The 16,284-nt window shown below is 47.9% G+C and overlaps 1 protein-coding gene across 1 annotated transcript in view; it reads right to left on the bottom strand.

The window, feature by feature from the left end:
- Positions 1 to 16,082, bottom strand: part of MTMR14 (myotubularin related protein 14) — a 91,572-nt gene extending 75,490 nt beyond the window's left edge. The window contains exons 1-2 of the mRNA XM_048487303.1: positions 15,860 to 16,082; positions 13,370 to 13,518 (exon numbers count right to left, since the gene is read on the bottom strand). Coding sequence (XP_048343260.1) covers positions 13,370 to 13,518; positions 15,860 to 16,048 — 338 coding nt within the window. The 5' untranslated portion in view covers positions 16,049 to 16,082. The remainder of the gene's footprint in view (positions 1 to 13,369; positions 13,519 to 15,859) is intronic.
- Positions 16,083 to 16,284: the final 202 nt, after the last annotated feature.

Below are 16,284 nucleotides of genomic sequence, written 5' to 3'. Positions count from 1 at the left end.
CGCGCTCGCCTGACCCTAATCCCAGGCTTTTGTGCCCGTTCCCTTTCTACGGCGTAATTAAAGACCTGTGTGTGAATTCCTGCAAAGGCCAGTGGCCAATTTGGGAGCCTGGGAATTCAGCTCCTGAGCGCTCCAACCGCAGCCAAGTATTCATCGCTCTCCGCCAGCCTCACAAACACACGCTGTGAAGCAGCGGAACTGCCTTTCATGGGGCCGTTTGAAAGCATCTGGGGGAAATGGGAACGGGGACATAACAGAGTCCAAAGGGCCAATGGGCTTAAACTTACCCTAATCAAAGCAACTTCAGAACAAAACCAGCGACCGGGATGAGCTCCTAATGGACTCGGGAGGGCTTGTCCAGGGTGGGAAACCTCCCTTTCTGAATGTCAGCAGCAAGCAAGCTAAAGAGTAACATTCCAGTTGTAGCTTGTGTGCCAAACTCCAGACATGGGTTGGGGAGCCCTCATCTCCTTTGAATCAAGGAATGGAAGGTAAAGTTTCCCCTTCAGTCGTGTCCAGCCCTGGGGCACCACTGCGAGCAGTGATTTCATAGGCAAGCCTCTTTTGTGGGGTAGTTTGCCATTGCTTTCCCCTGCTATTCTTTACCCTCTAGCTATGTGCTAGGTCAGTGATGGCGAATTTTTTCGAGATTGAGTGCCCAAATTGCAACCCAAAACCCGCTTATTTATCGCAAAGTGCCAACATGGCAATTTAACCTGAATACTGAGGTTTTACTTTAGAAAAAAAGGGTTGCTCCGAGGCGCGCGTTACTCGGGAGTAAGCTTTGTGAAGCAACCGTGCGACGCTTCGAACAGGTGAATCACGACCCTAGGAGGGTTTACTCAGAAGCAAGGTCAGCCTAGATGTGGGGGGGGGGGATTTTCTGCTCCCCACATGACGAACTTCTGTGCGCGCGTGCCCACAGAGAGGGCTCTGAGTGCCACCTCTGGCATGCGTGCCATAGGTTCGCCACCACTGTGCTAGGTACTCATTTACTGACCAAGGAATGGATGGATGGCTGAGTTGACCATGAGCCAGCTGCCAGGATATCTGACTCACAGGGGGCTCGAACTCCTGACCGTGTGAGCGGCAGTGCAAGCACTTAACCACTACGCCACGTGGAATGGAAACCATGCCTCAAAAAGGAAAAGGGGGGAGTGTGTGTGTGCGTGCGTAGTGCTGCCAAGTCCATGGCTGAGGAAGCAATGGTTTTCCATCCTGCCGGCCTCCCTTTCTTCTCTTTCCCTCTCTCGACACAACTGATGAAGATAGTAAGTGGAGGATGCTGGTCTTGATGGACTTGATCCTTGAATTTAACAGTGCCAGGGAATTACAAAAAAAGAGTATTGTAATTTTATGGGTTTTATTACATGATTGTTCGTGATGTTGCAAATTCTGCGTGGGAAGCCACCCCGAGCCTGCTTGGGTAAGGGCAGCCTAGAAGACAGACAAACAAATGAAAGCCCAGCTGACTTGTGGTGACCCCAGATAGGGGCTTTCAAGGAAAGTGAATGAGCAGAGGTGGTTTACTGTTGCTTTCCTCTGCAGAGCCTTTCAAGTTCTGACCCAGCTTAGAATCCAAGATCTAGCAAGGTGGAGCTGTACCCGGCCACCTTCCGCCCTCCCTTTTAGACCATATGGAATGAGAACGGTAAGAGCCAAGAGAAAAGGACCAGCTCAAGGTGAGCCAGTGAGTCCACTAGTTGTGGCCCAAGACTGGCACACTCAATGCTTCCTTGCGCTCTAAATGGCTGCACAGGAGTCTGGAAGATCATTCCCAAGAGGGACAGCCATATTGGATGAAGGAACAAGAGGAAGATGGGGATGGGAGGAGGGAGTTCGGAGTGGGAAACTTGAGGAAGAGTTTAGCTCAGCGGTTCTCACGCTTTTTCTAGTGGGACCCACTTCTAAACTTGCTGCAGTTTTCAGGGCCCACTTGCAAAGTAGCTCCTGGTTACTTTCCCCCTGCCTGACACGAAATCTCACTGGACAAGGGGACATTTCATTCTCCTTTTTTGGTATATTTGAGTGTGTTGCATGGATTAGCAAAAGGCTGCATTTCGTGGCCACCTTGCACATTCCATGGGGACAAACCCAAACTCGCCTAGAGTCTTTTCTCCCAGCTCGCCCTGCTTCACCTCTTCCCTGCTGGACTTGTGAACCACCTGCAAGGGAGCCGGAACTCACTCTGGAGGCCCATAGGTTGAGTTGATAAAGGGGGTTCTTGGGAAGAGAACATGAGTGAGATGCAAAGAAGATGGAAGGACCTGACATATTTTAAGGGGGAAGGAGAAGTGAATGCTTAGGGGGTCCCAATTAGCCCAGCCGCCAGCTTCATTCCAGGCAAGGGGTTTAAAAGCAGGCACTCCCCCTGTTTTTCCTAATGAGACACCTCATTATCCAGAGATTCCAATGGTTTGACCAAGGTAGCAGACAGCAGGACTATGACATTATATGCCTCCCTTGATGTGCCCTAAGATTGCAACTGCCTTTTCTGCCACTGAATTAAACAGCCTGCTTATATTTAACTTACGGTCCACCCACACCCCAAGATCTGTCCACCTATATTGCTATCCAGAGAGTATACCTATCCAGTACGGGTATTCATATTTTGTTACCCAGATGTGGAACTCAGCACTTATCTCTGTTGAACTGCATCTTGTTCACCTCCACTCACTTTTCTAGTATGTTCAATCTGGTTGAATTCTGTCTTTTGATGTGTTCACTGTGTTTCTCTGCTCCTCCCAATTTGGTGTCATCTGCAAATTTAACAAGTAGTCCCTCTGCTCCCTCATCCAGATTGTCAATCCCCCACAGAGGCTTTTGTTAGTTCCCCATTAAGCTTCAGTTTCCCCATAGTTAGCATGGTTTTACTTCATTGTTAAGTCTTCTAAGGGAGGGTATTTTAGTTAGCCCCGGTCCCTTTAAGACATTTCCCAAGAGGCCGTTTCCCTCTTTACCCAGCAATCCCCTGTTTTAGTTCTACCCAGTCAGGGTGAGGTGCTAAGGGTAGTTGGAGACTGGAATATTTGTGACATACATATTAGTATATGGTGGTCCATAGAGCACAAGTTAAGTTTTACAGCAGTTAGAACTAGACAAAGCCTGAAAGAACTGAAAGGAAGCAAGACACAGTGGACTTTCTTGAAAGCAACCAAGAGAAGACACAGTCTACAGCTTGCTCAAGACAAGCAAGTACTCTGACTTAGATAGACCCAAGGGAGGAGTTAGGGTCTTGATTCTCTCCAGTAATAAACCTATTCTAAGATCTGTTGAACCTGGCTTGCGTCTCCCCCACTCTGTCCTAGCCAAGTACAGGGCACAAAAATAGATTCGCTTGGGGGGCAGAACACAGATCAATGATAAAAATACTGGAAAACATCAGGCCCAGAATTGATCCCTGTGGCACCCCATTGGTCATCTCCCTCCACCTTCAGATGAAATGAAACTGACAACTACTCTTCGAGTGCAGCGCTCCAACCAATTCCCCATCCACCAAATTATCCTAAAGTCCATTCCACAGTCTTCCAGTTTATTCCTCAGAATTCGCAAGGAACCCTGTCGAAAGCTTTACTGAAATCCACGTGAACAACACTGACAGCGTTCCCTCAATCAAAAGAAGAAGACGAGATCGGTCTGCTGGGGGCAACTCTGTGCTGAGTTCGGCAAATCACCAAGCTGTCCTTCGGATGCTTACAGACCGATCCCTTTAAAATCTGCTCCAGCATCTTTCCAGGGACAGAGGTCAGACTCACTGGCCTGGGGAATTGTTTCAGGATCAAGAATCTGGATCATCTGAGTCTGGAATGTCCTAGTGCTTGCAAGTGTCTGTGAGGCATGTGTATGTGCAACGGTAGTATCACTGAGGCAAATGATCAAGGATTCCCCCCCCCCCTTCCTGGTCTTGAAACAGACTGTCCTGTGCCATCTTGTTACATGAAATGCGCACTTGAACGTAAGCCTCTCCCTTCACCCCTCCCCAACAGCTGCCGGGACTGAAGGGAAGTGACCCTGAAAAGTAGAAACAGCTGGAGACAAGGAGCCCAGCAGAAGGGAAACAAACAAGTCAAGAAGGATGGAGGGAGGGAGAACTGGGGGCAACGGCATTCTGAAGAGTCAGGGCAGGAAGGAAGCTGAGAAAGGGCAGGGAAGGACCAGAGGCACCGCAACATCATCAGCCTGACAGAAGAGAAAATCCAGTCCTGCAGGGGTGGCGTTCTTTGGCAATTAAGCTCTCCTGCTCAGGCAGCCCTTGCATGCAACTAACAGGTTTGGCCAACCTGGCCTGAATGATGCACCAGCAGCTGGGGATGCTTTCAACAAAGCTTGGTTTAATTCAAGGGATCCTTGATTGGGACTCTCAATTTGCTCACTGCTGGAACAGTAACCCTCAGCCCCAAGGTCTGATCAAACCTGGGATAAAGAGGGATGCAATACGGGGGGAGAGGGCTACACTCTTCCCACACCTTCCCAGCACTTATTCCTATGCATGTTAACCAGAAGCAAAGAGCCTTGTAAGCCCCAGATGGCACCAGAGTGTTATGAAAGGTTTATCAAGCACGGAACATTTCACACGCTGTAGCATTCTTACTTTTTCCAAAGCAAACCTGCCCCTGGGACTGGCAAAAGAAGCCTGCCCGGCCAGAGCCTAGCGGAGCAGCCAGAACATTTTACGAAGGAGTGACTGCTCTGTCCTCAGATACAGAGAAACTCTTTATAACAGGACAGCTTGTGACCCTGCGGAGAAGAGGCACCCAAAACGCAACGATTTCATGCCACCTCATTAAACTTTCCACTTTTTAAAAAAACCCTCTGAAAGCCCGGAAGTTGCCATAGCAACCCAGACCCCTGCTTTTGAAAAATACATGAAGTACAATATGCTTCCAGTGAGCAACAGAAAGTTTCGCCAGCTGAGGTACTTTCCCATAGAATATTCTATTATCCTGTACAGTTCACCTAACTGAACCGAAATACAGCCTAATTAGGAATAACCTCATCTGAGCAGGTAGCCACTGTAGGACCAGTTCCTGCTATAAGAGGGAAGGGGGGAGTTGTGTGAAAAGCATAGCAAGCGTCACTCCTTTAGACAAAGGTTTTTTTTAAAAAAAAAAACAGAAAGGTTGCATGCCAAAAACAAGGGACAAATGTGAGGCACATCTGTAAGCCTCTTGGCCTTATTGTGAGAATGTGCAGCGGAAAGTTTGGTTCCTAGAGGTGTGTGACTCCACTGGTCAATGTTGGAATCGGTAACCCGCAAAGCCAGGATTCAGTCTGGCCCCAGCAAAACCCAAAGCCTTTTTATTCTACCACCCCATTTCTGATGCAAAGGAAGCCAAACCCCACTGTGCATCCTCACGGTGCTAACAGCAGAGTGTGTTCCCAAAATGTACTTCAGCCAGCTTCCCAGGAGCAGCAGTGGCGTAAGAGGTTAAGAGCTCGTGTATCTACTTTGGAGGAACCGGGTTTGATTCCCAGCTCTGCCGCTTGAGCTGTGGAGGCTTCTCTGGGGAATTCAGATTAGCCTGTACACTCCCACACACACCAGCTGGGTGACCTTGGGCTAGTCACAGCTTTTCAGAGATCTCTCAGCCCCACCCACCTCACAGGGTGTTTGTTGTGAGGGGGGAAGGGCAAGGAGATTGTAAGCCCCTTTGAGTCTCCTGCAGGAGAGAAAGGGGGGGTATAAATCCAAACTCCTCCTCCTCAATCAGCCAGGCATGGGGGGGAGAGAGGGGAAGTAATCTCTGCCACAGCTTCCAATGCCGTTCACACTGAAGGAGGAGGGCCAATTTCTTAAGAGCGGTCAACAGACTGAGCCAACATTGCACAACCCCGGCTCAATTCTAAAAAAAGGCCCCCTACAAAAACTAGCTGCCAACTAGGCTGAAGTGCATCTGCCATGATGTTCCACATTAGATTCCTTTTGCTTTCCCTTTTTCCTATTAAAAATATATGTATATATATGGTTGAATTTTTCCAAACAAGGCAATGGGGAGGGGGGACTACAAAATTAAGGCATAAAAGCTGGAAATAGGGCCCTGGGTCTCAAATCATTTCAACTCAATCTTCATCTCCTCCTAAACACATGTGACCCCCATGAATGGTCCCCAAATAGTTCCAACAGTGTACGGTTTCAAGGACTAGAGCAGTGATGGCGAACCTTTTCGAGACCGAGTGCCCGAATTGCAACCCAAAACCCGCTTATTTATCGCAAAGGTTTTACTTTAGAAAAAACGGGTTGCTCCGAGGCGCGCGTTTCTCGGGAGTAAGCTTTGTGAAGCAACCGTGCAATGCTTCGAACAGGTGAATCACAACCCTAGGAGGGTTTAATCACTCTAGAAGCAAGTTAGTCACGCTCTTAGATGGGGGAGATTTTCTGCTCCCCCCACATTACGACCTAATCAACTAACCCCAGTTATCGCAGCTACCACAGAGAGGGCTCTGAATGCCACCTCTGGCACGCGTGCCATTGGTTCGCCACCACTGGACTAGAGCCTGCTTCAGAGATGAGGTACTCAGTAGGTAGACAGACACAGGACAAAGAGGGTAAACAACGGCTCAAAATGCAATGAAATGCAAATTGTAGAGGCCACCCTCTTTGTGCATAGCTTGACTGCACACACAGCAGCTACTCACCACAGCAGTTACAGGAGACAAACTTTTCTTCTTAGATATGCAAGTGTTACCCTGTTGCTTTGGTTGCCTACAAGAGTTCTTAATGACTGTTTTATTCTAGCATGAGTTTCTGCAAACTACAGGCCACTTCCTTAAACATGAGCACAACCTCTAAGGCTATGGTCAGGGATGGGTGGGGCATAAATACAATAAAACAAGTAAAAAATGAATTACTGTTGGTTGAAGAACAGAAGAATGTCCTGGTAAGGCAAACAGGCTCTGAGCAGCTTGTGGATTTTTGGCATCCAATTTCTGTCCATTCGTGTTTTTGCATGTATGTCTTGTGCAAGCAGCAGAAGGGCATTCCTAAAGATGATCGGGGATATCCTTCGCAACTGAAGATAGTGTCAGAGGGTAGTTGTTTTGGTTTGCAGTAGAATGGTCAGATTCAAGTCCAGTAGCACCTTAGGGACCAACACTGTTTTCGGTTTGAGCGGGGACTCTTGAAAGTCGTCCCCCCCCCCCCCCGGATCTCGTTTAAGGTGGACTCAAATCAAACTATGCAACCGAGGCGTGACTTGTTTTTTGCTGAGCAAATTCCAGAGTGATTGTCTGATCGCCTGTCCAAAGACCAACGCAAGATTCACCCATGCAGAGCTACTTCCATAGGCACTGCCATGGTGCAAGAGGAACCCCAGCCCCTGCATAGGTCAATGTGTCAGGAAGTTTATGACATATCTAGAATGGGTCTAAGCCCTTTTCAGATGCCCTTAAGCATGGGGGGGGGGTTGGGGGGAGGAGGCAGGGAGGAGCAAACTCCACCCAAACCTACATTGGCTCATTGCAAGGTATATGGAGAGAACTAATCAGGCACAAGGGTCTACATCATAGGTGTCAAACTTGCGCCCCTCCAGATGTTATGGACTACAGTTCCCATCATCCCCTGCCAGCATCAAGCTGGCAGGGGATGTTGGGAACTGTAGTCCATAACATCTGGAGGGCCGCAAGTTTGATACCTGTGGTCTACATGAAGGCCTCTCACATTTCAATGACTAGCAGTAAGAGGGAGGGAAGAGATTGCGGCCACAATCCCCACTCCCGCCCCAGTGTTCACTCAGCCCCCTTACAACACCTCAGAAAGGCGACCAAAGCAGCACTTGCATTTTTTGACGCGCTGTGCAATTTGTACACCATTCATCACACCGTTTCCCATTGTCCTCCCTGTCTCCAATACACTCACCTTTGATTTATTATAACTGGAAACGTAGCATTGGGCGAATGTAGCTTTTCACTAGAAAGAGGAACCGTCCTGGGGTGGGGGGAGGGAACCCGATGAAAACATCAATCCTAATTCTCATTTTGTGCCTTGTGGGGCTTAAGGTTCAGAGCATTGCTATCGTTTCCCCAAGAATAAAAACAGGCCTATCAGAGGCCACGGGAAAACAGACTGTGGCTGGAGAGAAGTCAACAGCAGGCCCTTTAGAAACATACGCAACATAATGATGACTAGAGCCTCCCCCCCTCTATTTAAAGACTGCCTAAACCTCACGTGACCATGAAGGCCCAAAATGTCATCTTGACTCAGCCACCCTCCCACTGAACACATACCTGTCATGAGCCAGCTTGTGGGCAGCTACCTGGACTCAGATGCAGAACCTGCTAATGCCGGGCACTCAGAAGTGCCTCCTCACGAGGAAGCAGAAGCTGACCACACTGTTCAGCCAGAGCAGGCAGCTCATGTGGAAGTTCAGGCAGCAGAGTCAGCTACCAGCCCTTCCTCACCTGATACCACGCAGCTGAGGGAACCTGCACAGTCCTCCATTGAGCCCTTTGATAAGCCAGATGTGCAAAGGGGGCGGAGACAGCGGCAGCAGCTACAGAGCCGAAGGAAGAGTGCTCGTTTCTCTGCCAGGCGTGGCACAATAGCAGAGCCTGCATCAGAGGAAGACTAACTCCTTGCAGGACCTCTGCTGCAGCAATGAAGCCTCTCCATATAAGCCCTGCTTTGAGCTTGACTGTGCCTGGATGCAATGAGTGCACTTGTGGGTTAGGAGGTTAAGAGCTCGTGTATCTAATCTGGAGGAACCGGGTTTGATTCCCAGCTCTGCCGCTTGAGCTGTGGAGGCTTCTCTGGAAAATTCAGATTAGCCTGTGCACTCCCACACACGCCAGCTGGGTGACCTTGGGCTAGTCACAGCTTCTGGGAGCTCTCTCAGCCCCACCCACCTCACAGGGTGTTTGTTGTGAGGAGGGAAGGGCAAGGAGATTGTAAGCCCCTTTGAGTCTCCTGCAGGAGAGAAAGGGGGGATATAAATCCAAACTACTCCTCCTCCTCCTCCTCCTCCTCCTCGATCTTCCAGTGCTTGCTATAGCTCCTAGTCTGCCTGCCTGGATTCCTGTGCTTTGGACCTGGGGCTGTCTGCCCACGCCTGCATAGGTGACACCTGCCTGCAGCACAATACCCCAGCATAGCAGAAGCATGGTGGTGGCACTAGGCAGCAACCAGACTCTTGGAACAGACTCGGTGTTTCAGGGAAGCACACGGAATCCTCAGTAGGGAAATGAGCCCCACTTCGTGATGATTCACTGACCTAACCAGAGAAAAAGTGAACGGCTGTCACCAAGCAGCCCTTGAATGTGAACACCCAGAAAAATATACATGTGCGTACATGCAGCTCCATGACTCCCTCTCTCACCATGAAACTTACTTCATTACCTTTCAACCCCACGCAAGCTGGCTGAAAGTTTGAGAGAGAGCACTGGCCTTCGTTCAGTATAGGGCAGGGGTCTGCAACCTGTGGCTCTCTAGATCAGGGGTCTGCAACCTGCGGCTCCAGAGCCGCATGCAGCTCTTTCAGCCTTATGCTGCGGCTCCACGTGGCCTGGAGGTCGGAGGGTAGCGTGGGCGTGTCCCTGCAGCCCTCCAGACCAGCGCTGAAAGGGAAGGTGAGTGGACGGGCCGAACCAGAGGCGGCTCCATGCGGAGCCGCCTCTCTGGCTCAGTAGATCTTTGGGGCCGTGGAAAACAGGTCAAAATGGCTCTTTGGGTGGCAAAGGTTGCCGACCCCTGCTCTAGATGTTCATGGACTACAACTGGCCGTGGCAGGGGCTGATGGGAATTGTAGTCCATGAACATCTGGAGAGCAGCAGGTTGCAGACCCCTGGTATATGGTTTCTCCGACTTAGCAAAGCGTCTTCCGGGTCACACACCAAGAGGGGGCTGTTGTCCAGTTGGAGATGCCAAGTTGCCTCCTCCGTACCAAGAAGGCATCCTGCCACTGAGCCACGGCCCATCTCCTACCAATCCAGCAGGCTAGCTATAGCCTTAGCTACACTATATAGTATAAAGACCCCTCCAAGTCAATTCAATCACAGTTCAAAGACTTCTGTCAGCTACTTGACACTCTCATTTGTGATGTGGGAGACCAGAAGAGATGGGCCTCACAGCCTTCCTAGAACTGAAGAGAAGCAAAAAAAAGCCAGGATCCCAGAGTCACACCAACATCTGGCTACTTTGGCCTCACACAGAGATCCTCAGCATTTCATTAGCTGAAAAGCAGGCCCCGTGGGTACCCCGCTCCCCTCCAACAAAAGAAAAGGAGAAATGTTCTAAACAAGTAAGCAGCAGGCTCTGACAACAATTCTGGAGCACTGACGGCCCAGCCAGCGGCAACCTATCTGAAGGTGGGTCTCTTGCCTTAGGCTACAGGAACGTCTTTCTCCACTGGCAGAAGACTTCTGCATAAAAGTGATATAGAAAGTGACAGTATCAAAAAGGAGAAGGATACTATCCTAGGCAGCACAATTGCTCTAATGTGTGCAGGCGTTAAGTGCTGTCGAGTCACTTCCGACTCATGATTGTTTTATCACCACTGCACGTCGCTAATTCCATCCCTGTACTTAGGGTGTCCTGGGTTATGTAGTTGACTGTTCTTAAATGTTTATTGACTTGTGTTGTCGGAAGCCACCCTGAGCCCGTGTGGGGAAGGGCAGCATAGAAATCAAATGATAGGGAGGAAGTATTTGTACACCCTGCAGAAAGATGAATTAATATTTTTAAATAATTTTTTCTTTGTTTTATAACTTTGTTCCTCGACAATAATATTACAGGGGAGGGTACAGTATAAGGAGAAATAGTTGATCTATAAACTGAATGTAGTAACAGTTAAAGATATGATACAATATTGTTTTGGTTTCTATATACTGTTTACCTCTCCTTTTGAAAAAGAGAGGGACTTATGGTGATTTTTGTATTTCTTTTTTATTATGTTTTTGTTATTTCTTTGTATGCTTTCTCCTATACAGTTGATATTATTTACACTTTGTAATAAGTACAATTTTATATATTGGTTGAAAACTAATAATAATAATAAAAGAAATCAAATGATAAATAAAGAAAAAAGGTGACTCTATGAATCAATGGCCCTTTCCCCACTTGCCTTAAGCCCTGCACTACTCTCCTCAAGTAGCGCGGGGTGCCGGGGCACTCCCCACTACAGGGGCGGCGACAGTGCAGCCGCCCCGACGCTGCCACTCTCGCGCCCCCTCAGCACGCAGCATCCCTGGCGCTCCTCAAAATGGGGAACCCTGGGAGCGCGCCAGAGATGCCGCGCGCTGAGAGCAGCACGCAGCAAAGGGTGGTCAAAGGTAAGTGGGGAAGGGGCCAAAGTCTTCCAAAAAGCTCTCTCTTTAACAGCCTTGCTCGGGTCTTGAAAACTGAGGGCCGTGGCTTCCTTGATTGAGGCAAGCCATCTCATGATGGGGCTTCCTCTCTCCCTGCTGCCTTCAACCTTTCCAGCGACTCTTGTCTTCTCATAATGTGGCCAAAGCACAGCAGCCTTACTTCAGTCATTTTTAGCTTCTAGGGACAATTCAAGCTTGATCTGATACAGAACCCACTTATTTGGCTATTTGGTGGTCCACAGCATCCCTAATGCTCTAGACAGTTGTAAACAAATATGTGTCAGTGGCTGAATTAAATAATTTTAGGAAGCAAATCAGTTATTCCAGTTGGCTTTTTGTGAACTGAATGCTGCTCTTGATTTAATTCGTTCTACACTGCTCCAGCCTACGTCCTTCAACTGTACTTCAAGAGATGCGAAGAAAAGGCTTGGCAGATGACGGGGCCCAGAGTGCCCCTCAGTTCCACCTCTGCAACATCAGTTGCCAACTCCTGGGTAAGGTGTGTCACTGGCTCCACTTTCTATTTTGTCTGTTTTATAATAACTGTCCACCTCCCCTATAGGTTCTCTCTGCAAACATACAGGCAAGAAACTTCTAAAAACCACCGCCTGTTGATCCCACATTCCTGGTAAAATTCCACAATTCAGCCTCAGACAAGGCTTCGGGCCACCTGCAAGTACCCAACTGCCCAACTTAATGTTTTAGCATGACTATCTTCAGCTTTCCAAGCAGCTAATATTGAAGTGAGGGGAATTAACATTTAGGAAAGTCACTAAGTAATGCAAACATCACATGAGGGTCAGCCCGCAACTAATAAGCACATAAAAAGGAAACACAGGCTATGCGCCGCTGCATTCCAAAAGCATGTGCGTGAAGGAGGCCACACATGACAGGCAAAAAGGAGAAAAATAGCACGCAACTCATATTCAGTCCAAATGTACATGGAAAGCAGAAGGGAATTATTAGTGAAGTACAGGAATAGATGGTAGACAGAAGACCACATCTTCCCTGAGAGAAAAACAGAGCAGTAGGCAGAGCACCGGAGCATAATTTTAGAGATCCAAGTTCAAACTGCTGCTCAGTTGTGAACTCTTTAAGCAACCTTGCCCAGTTGCTCTTTCATCTCAATATTCCCATGAGGAACATCAGCAACACACCTCACAGTAACATTGAACAAATGTAAAGATGTCGGTACATTTATTGTGGAGATTTTGTTAGGTACAGTTAGATCATATTACAAAATCACACGTAGCAAAAAACGGCATGAAAGCAGAGACCATGATCACGAAGCCCTATTTCACATGTGGCCCAATTCCCACGTGGAAATTACTCCTATGTAGGGACTTCAGTAACACAAAATGTAAACCCTGGAGAGATGCAAAACGCAGCAGCACCATCCAGCAACCCAGAGGGCAATTATGTCCTCCCTACTCTTTGACATCTCCAGCTCTAGAGCTGCTTCATACGACTGGATTTCCATGCAACTATCACCTTCCCCATAACTCGGAGAGGGTCTTCGGCTCAGTGGCAGATAAAAAGGAGTTGGTGGTGCGAAAGACCTCTTTCCACGACCCTGAAAAACCACTGCTAGAACAGACAATATTGATGGTGACAAATGAAGGACCTAAGTCTGCATACATCTGACGTGTTCCCTACAAGAGACAGCATGTATACTTGAGTCCAAACCCAGGTAATTGAATGACTAATCAAGTTACAAGCAATAATCTTATCCCAGTGATCAGGGCAAAGAAGGTTTTGTAAGCTGAAAGACAGAATCCTCCCTTTCAAGATAATGATGTGCAGCAAACAAGTAGGTGGAGTCAAAAGCTGTCTAGTGACCCTCTTAAACGAGACACCAACAGTGCAATCTTGAAGAGAGTGGCCCAAGTCTAAGTCTGCTCATTTCAATGTTCAGATGTTCACTAGGACTTCTTGTCACACGTACACAGCAAAAGATAGGCATCTGTCATGTGCCCAAGGTACAGGTGGTGATTTACCAGTAATGCCACATCCAAAAGGAAGGGTTATGCTCTTCACAGTACGATTCAGAACAGACGCAGTCATGACTTACGTGTGCCTCTCCTGATCAGTGCTCTCATATTCCAAGAAGACAATCTGCCGGGGATAGTGGCTGCAGATTTCACCGTTCACGTTGTGGATCAGGCTGTAGCAATAGTCCTTGGTGAACAGTTCAAGGCAGCATTTTTCAATGCGCTCGACCTGAACAAGTCAAAAAGCACAGCAACAGTTCTTATGTGGCTATTTCCAATCCAATCCAAAAACCTTTATTAGGCATAAACCAGAAGTACCATACATTCCAAGTACAAAAACAGGATCATTGTTATATATCATGTAGAACATGGATTAAAAATGTAGCAACTGCTTCAGAAATTTCTACATTAGGGCTGTTCAATAGCTTAGACATTTTTAGTTTGTCTGAGAGAAACATAAATTCTAGAGGTAGCAAAGCTCCCAGATCGGTTCTAATATCATTATACCTCGAACAGTAAAGCAGGATATGAGGGATTGAGTCCATAGTGTTGGGACAGTACCGACAACAACGCTCACTTTGTGGGATGTTAAGGAAACGACCTTGAAGATAGACAGAGGGGAATGAGTTGCACCTTGCTCTTGTCATGACCCATCCGCACTTATAATTAACAAGCTATTCTAAATATACAGCAGGGCTAGATTTCGGGGGTGTGATCCCAAAGTGGCTATTTATATTTGCAGCAACCCTAACAGAAAACCATAAAGCAGTCTTCATTGCGCAAAAACAAAATGCATTGATACATCAGATAACCTGTGGATAATGAAAGAATCGAGGCAAGGAATCAGAATCTAGGAAGGGTGCCACATCAAATATAAGACCCTCCACACAGATGACATTAATTGCAACAAAAGTTATAGGGCTTAAAAACAAGAGGCAGCCATGTATATTCTGCAAGATGTTAAGATACTAGGTTACACATTCAAGGGTGGAAGGACTGCATTCATAATACTGGGTTATCTGGCAACCGCTGACCATTTCAAACACATAACCAGCAATGTTTATCATTGGGACAGCATCATTAAGTTCATATATGACAGCCACTTCACTGGTTTCAGGACTATACTCAGATCATTTAAGGGTGAACGGACGTGTCATCTTAGGACTTATCTATCATTTCTGTAATACTGACTGTACAAAGAACACTGCGGCCACTATTTTATTAATCCCCACCTATCTGTAGAGCAGGCCTTGATTTGTGGTTTTGCTTGTTTTAAAACAGGTAGGCAAACTAAAGCAACAGCATCAACAAGCTGGAACTACCATCCAGCATTACTGTTTCACGTTTACGGTGAGAAGCTGCACAGAATGGGACAGGGAAGGTTTAAATCAGTACTACAATGAAAAAGATACAATGAAACTCCAATAGCCATGGAAAGCCTTATTGAAGTATTAAAAAATCTGATTTAATGGTGAAAAAAGCAAAGGTCAAATGACAGCAAAGGTCAAATGACATTTGTCTGGATTGGGAGGAAGAGACAAGGACAGTGGCTGGTTGATAACCAGCAACCTTGAACAGATGGCACAAGACAAGAAAGTGCAAAAAGAAAACACACTTGGGGGAACAATAGTTACTGCCTTAGGATATTTAAGCAAGCTTCAGTCAGCTGGTTGTTGTGGATTTTCCGGGCTGTGGCCCGGACAACCCATAACAACCAGTTCAATCTGGAAGTGAAAGTTTTTGACAAAGCTTCAGTCAACTAACACAGAGCATCTGCAGTTCAACACATTCTGTCAGCACAAGTCACGCCCAATTACAGATGACACACATAAAGTATGCACAGCAGCCAGGGCTTCCACTCAGCAATAACTAACTGCACAAGAGACGAGAAGCATGCACACCGTTCATTCCAACACAGTGTCATCTTCCACTTCAGTCCTTACTTGAAAATGAGTCTATAACGTGCCAAACAAGGAACACAATGCTTGTAGTAAGTGTCTTAACTACGAGGAAATGTGGGCTTATTCTTCAAAAATGGTCTAATTCTCCTGGGCATATTCTAAAATAAGCAAATGGCCATTAAAGTTGCTCATTGGACATACACAATGAGAAATATCCAGGTGTGGGCTACCCCTCCCTCCCCGCCAAAACAATGTGAGAAGTTTTATGGGAGAGAAGACAAGAGCAGGCTGACTAATAACTACACACAAGGAAAAAATATTTAGGTGGTACACAATTCCCTATTTCAGCAAGTGTTATGTGAAAGTACTTCTGGACGGATTGTTGTACTAGTGGGTAGTAGGAAAATAAATCTGAAAGGCAGGAGCACCTTTAAGACAAAGGTTGTTCCAGTGTAAGCGTCCGTAAATCAGAGTTCACCCCAAAAGCTGCACCTGCTGAGTTCAGCCTGTCGGGCAGCAGAAAAAAAGTGAAATCAGCCATGCCGCAAAGTAAGTAGCAACCCAAGCGGTAAATCTGTGGCAGGATCTTAAACTAATCCTCGCCGAGCGGTAATGCTTCAGGTCACCAGGGCGGGAGGAGTCTCGTCTTCCACTTTACCCCGGACTCACCTTCGTGTTGCTCCCGGTTCCTCCGCCGCCGCCACCTCCCGTGCCTCCTGCCGAGATACCACCGCTTCCCCCACCACCATCCCGGGCTCGGTACTGCGCCCTCGAAAACTCCAGCAACAGCTCGGCCAAGGCGCGCTCCCAAGCTCCGCCACCCTGGAGTTGGGAGGGGCCGCCCCGGGCACCCGCCATCCCCACCCCACAAGCACGGGCGCAGCCCCGCACTTCTCACCCGCGGAGCTCCTTCCCCATCCCAATCACCTTCCGCTTCCGGGAAAAGAGAAATGCCGTCATCACGGCGCGACAGGGAACGCCCGGGGCACCCACCCTATTGGCCTGAAGGCAGCACGCAAAACAAGCGGGTGGGGGGGAGAGAACCCCTTCTACCGAGGGGGCGGGACTAAAGCCCTGGAGAGGGGGCGTGTCAT

The sequence above is a fragment of the Sphaerodactylus townsendi genome, linkage group LG03 (genome assembly GCF_021028975.2).
Source record: "Sphaerodactylus townsendi isolate TG3544 linkage group LG03, MPM_Stown_v2.3, whole genome shotgun sequence".
NCBI lineage: Eukaryota > Metazoa > Chordata > Lepidosauria > Squamata > Sphaerodactylidae > Sphaerodactylus > Sphaerodactylus townsendi.
This window is presented reverse-complemented; position numbering and strand designations above follow the sequence as displayed.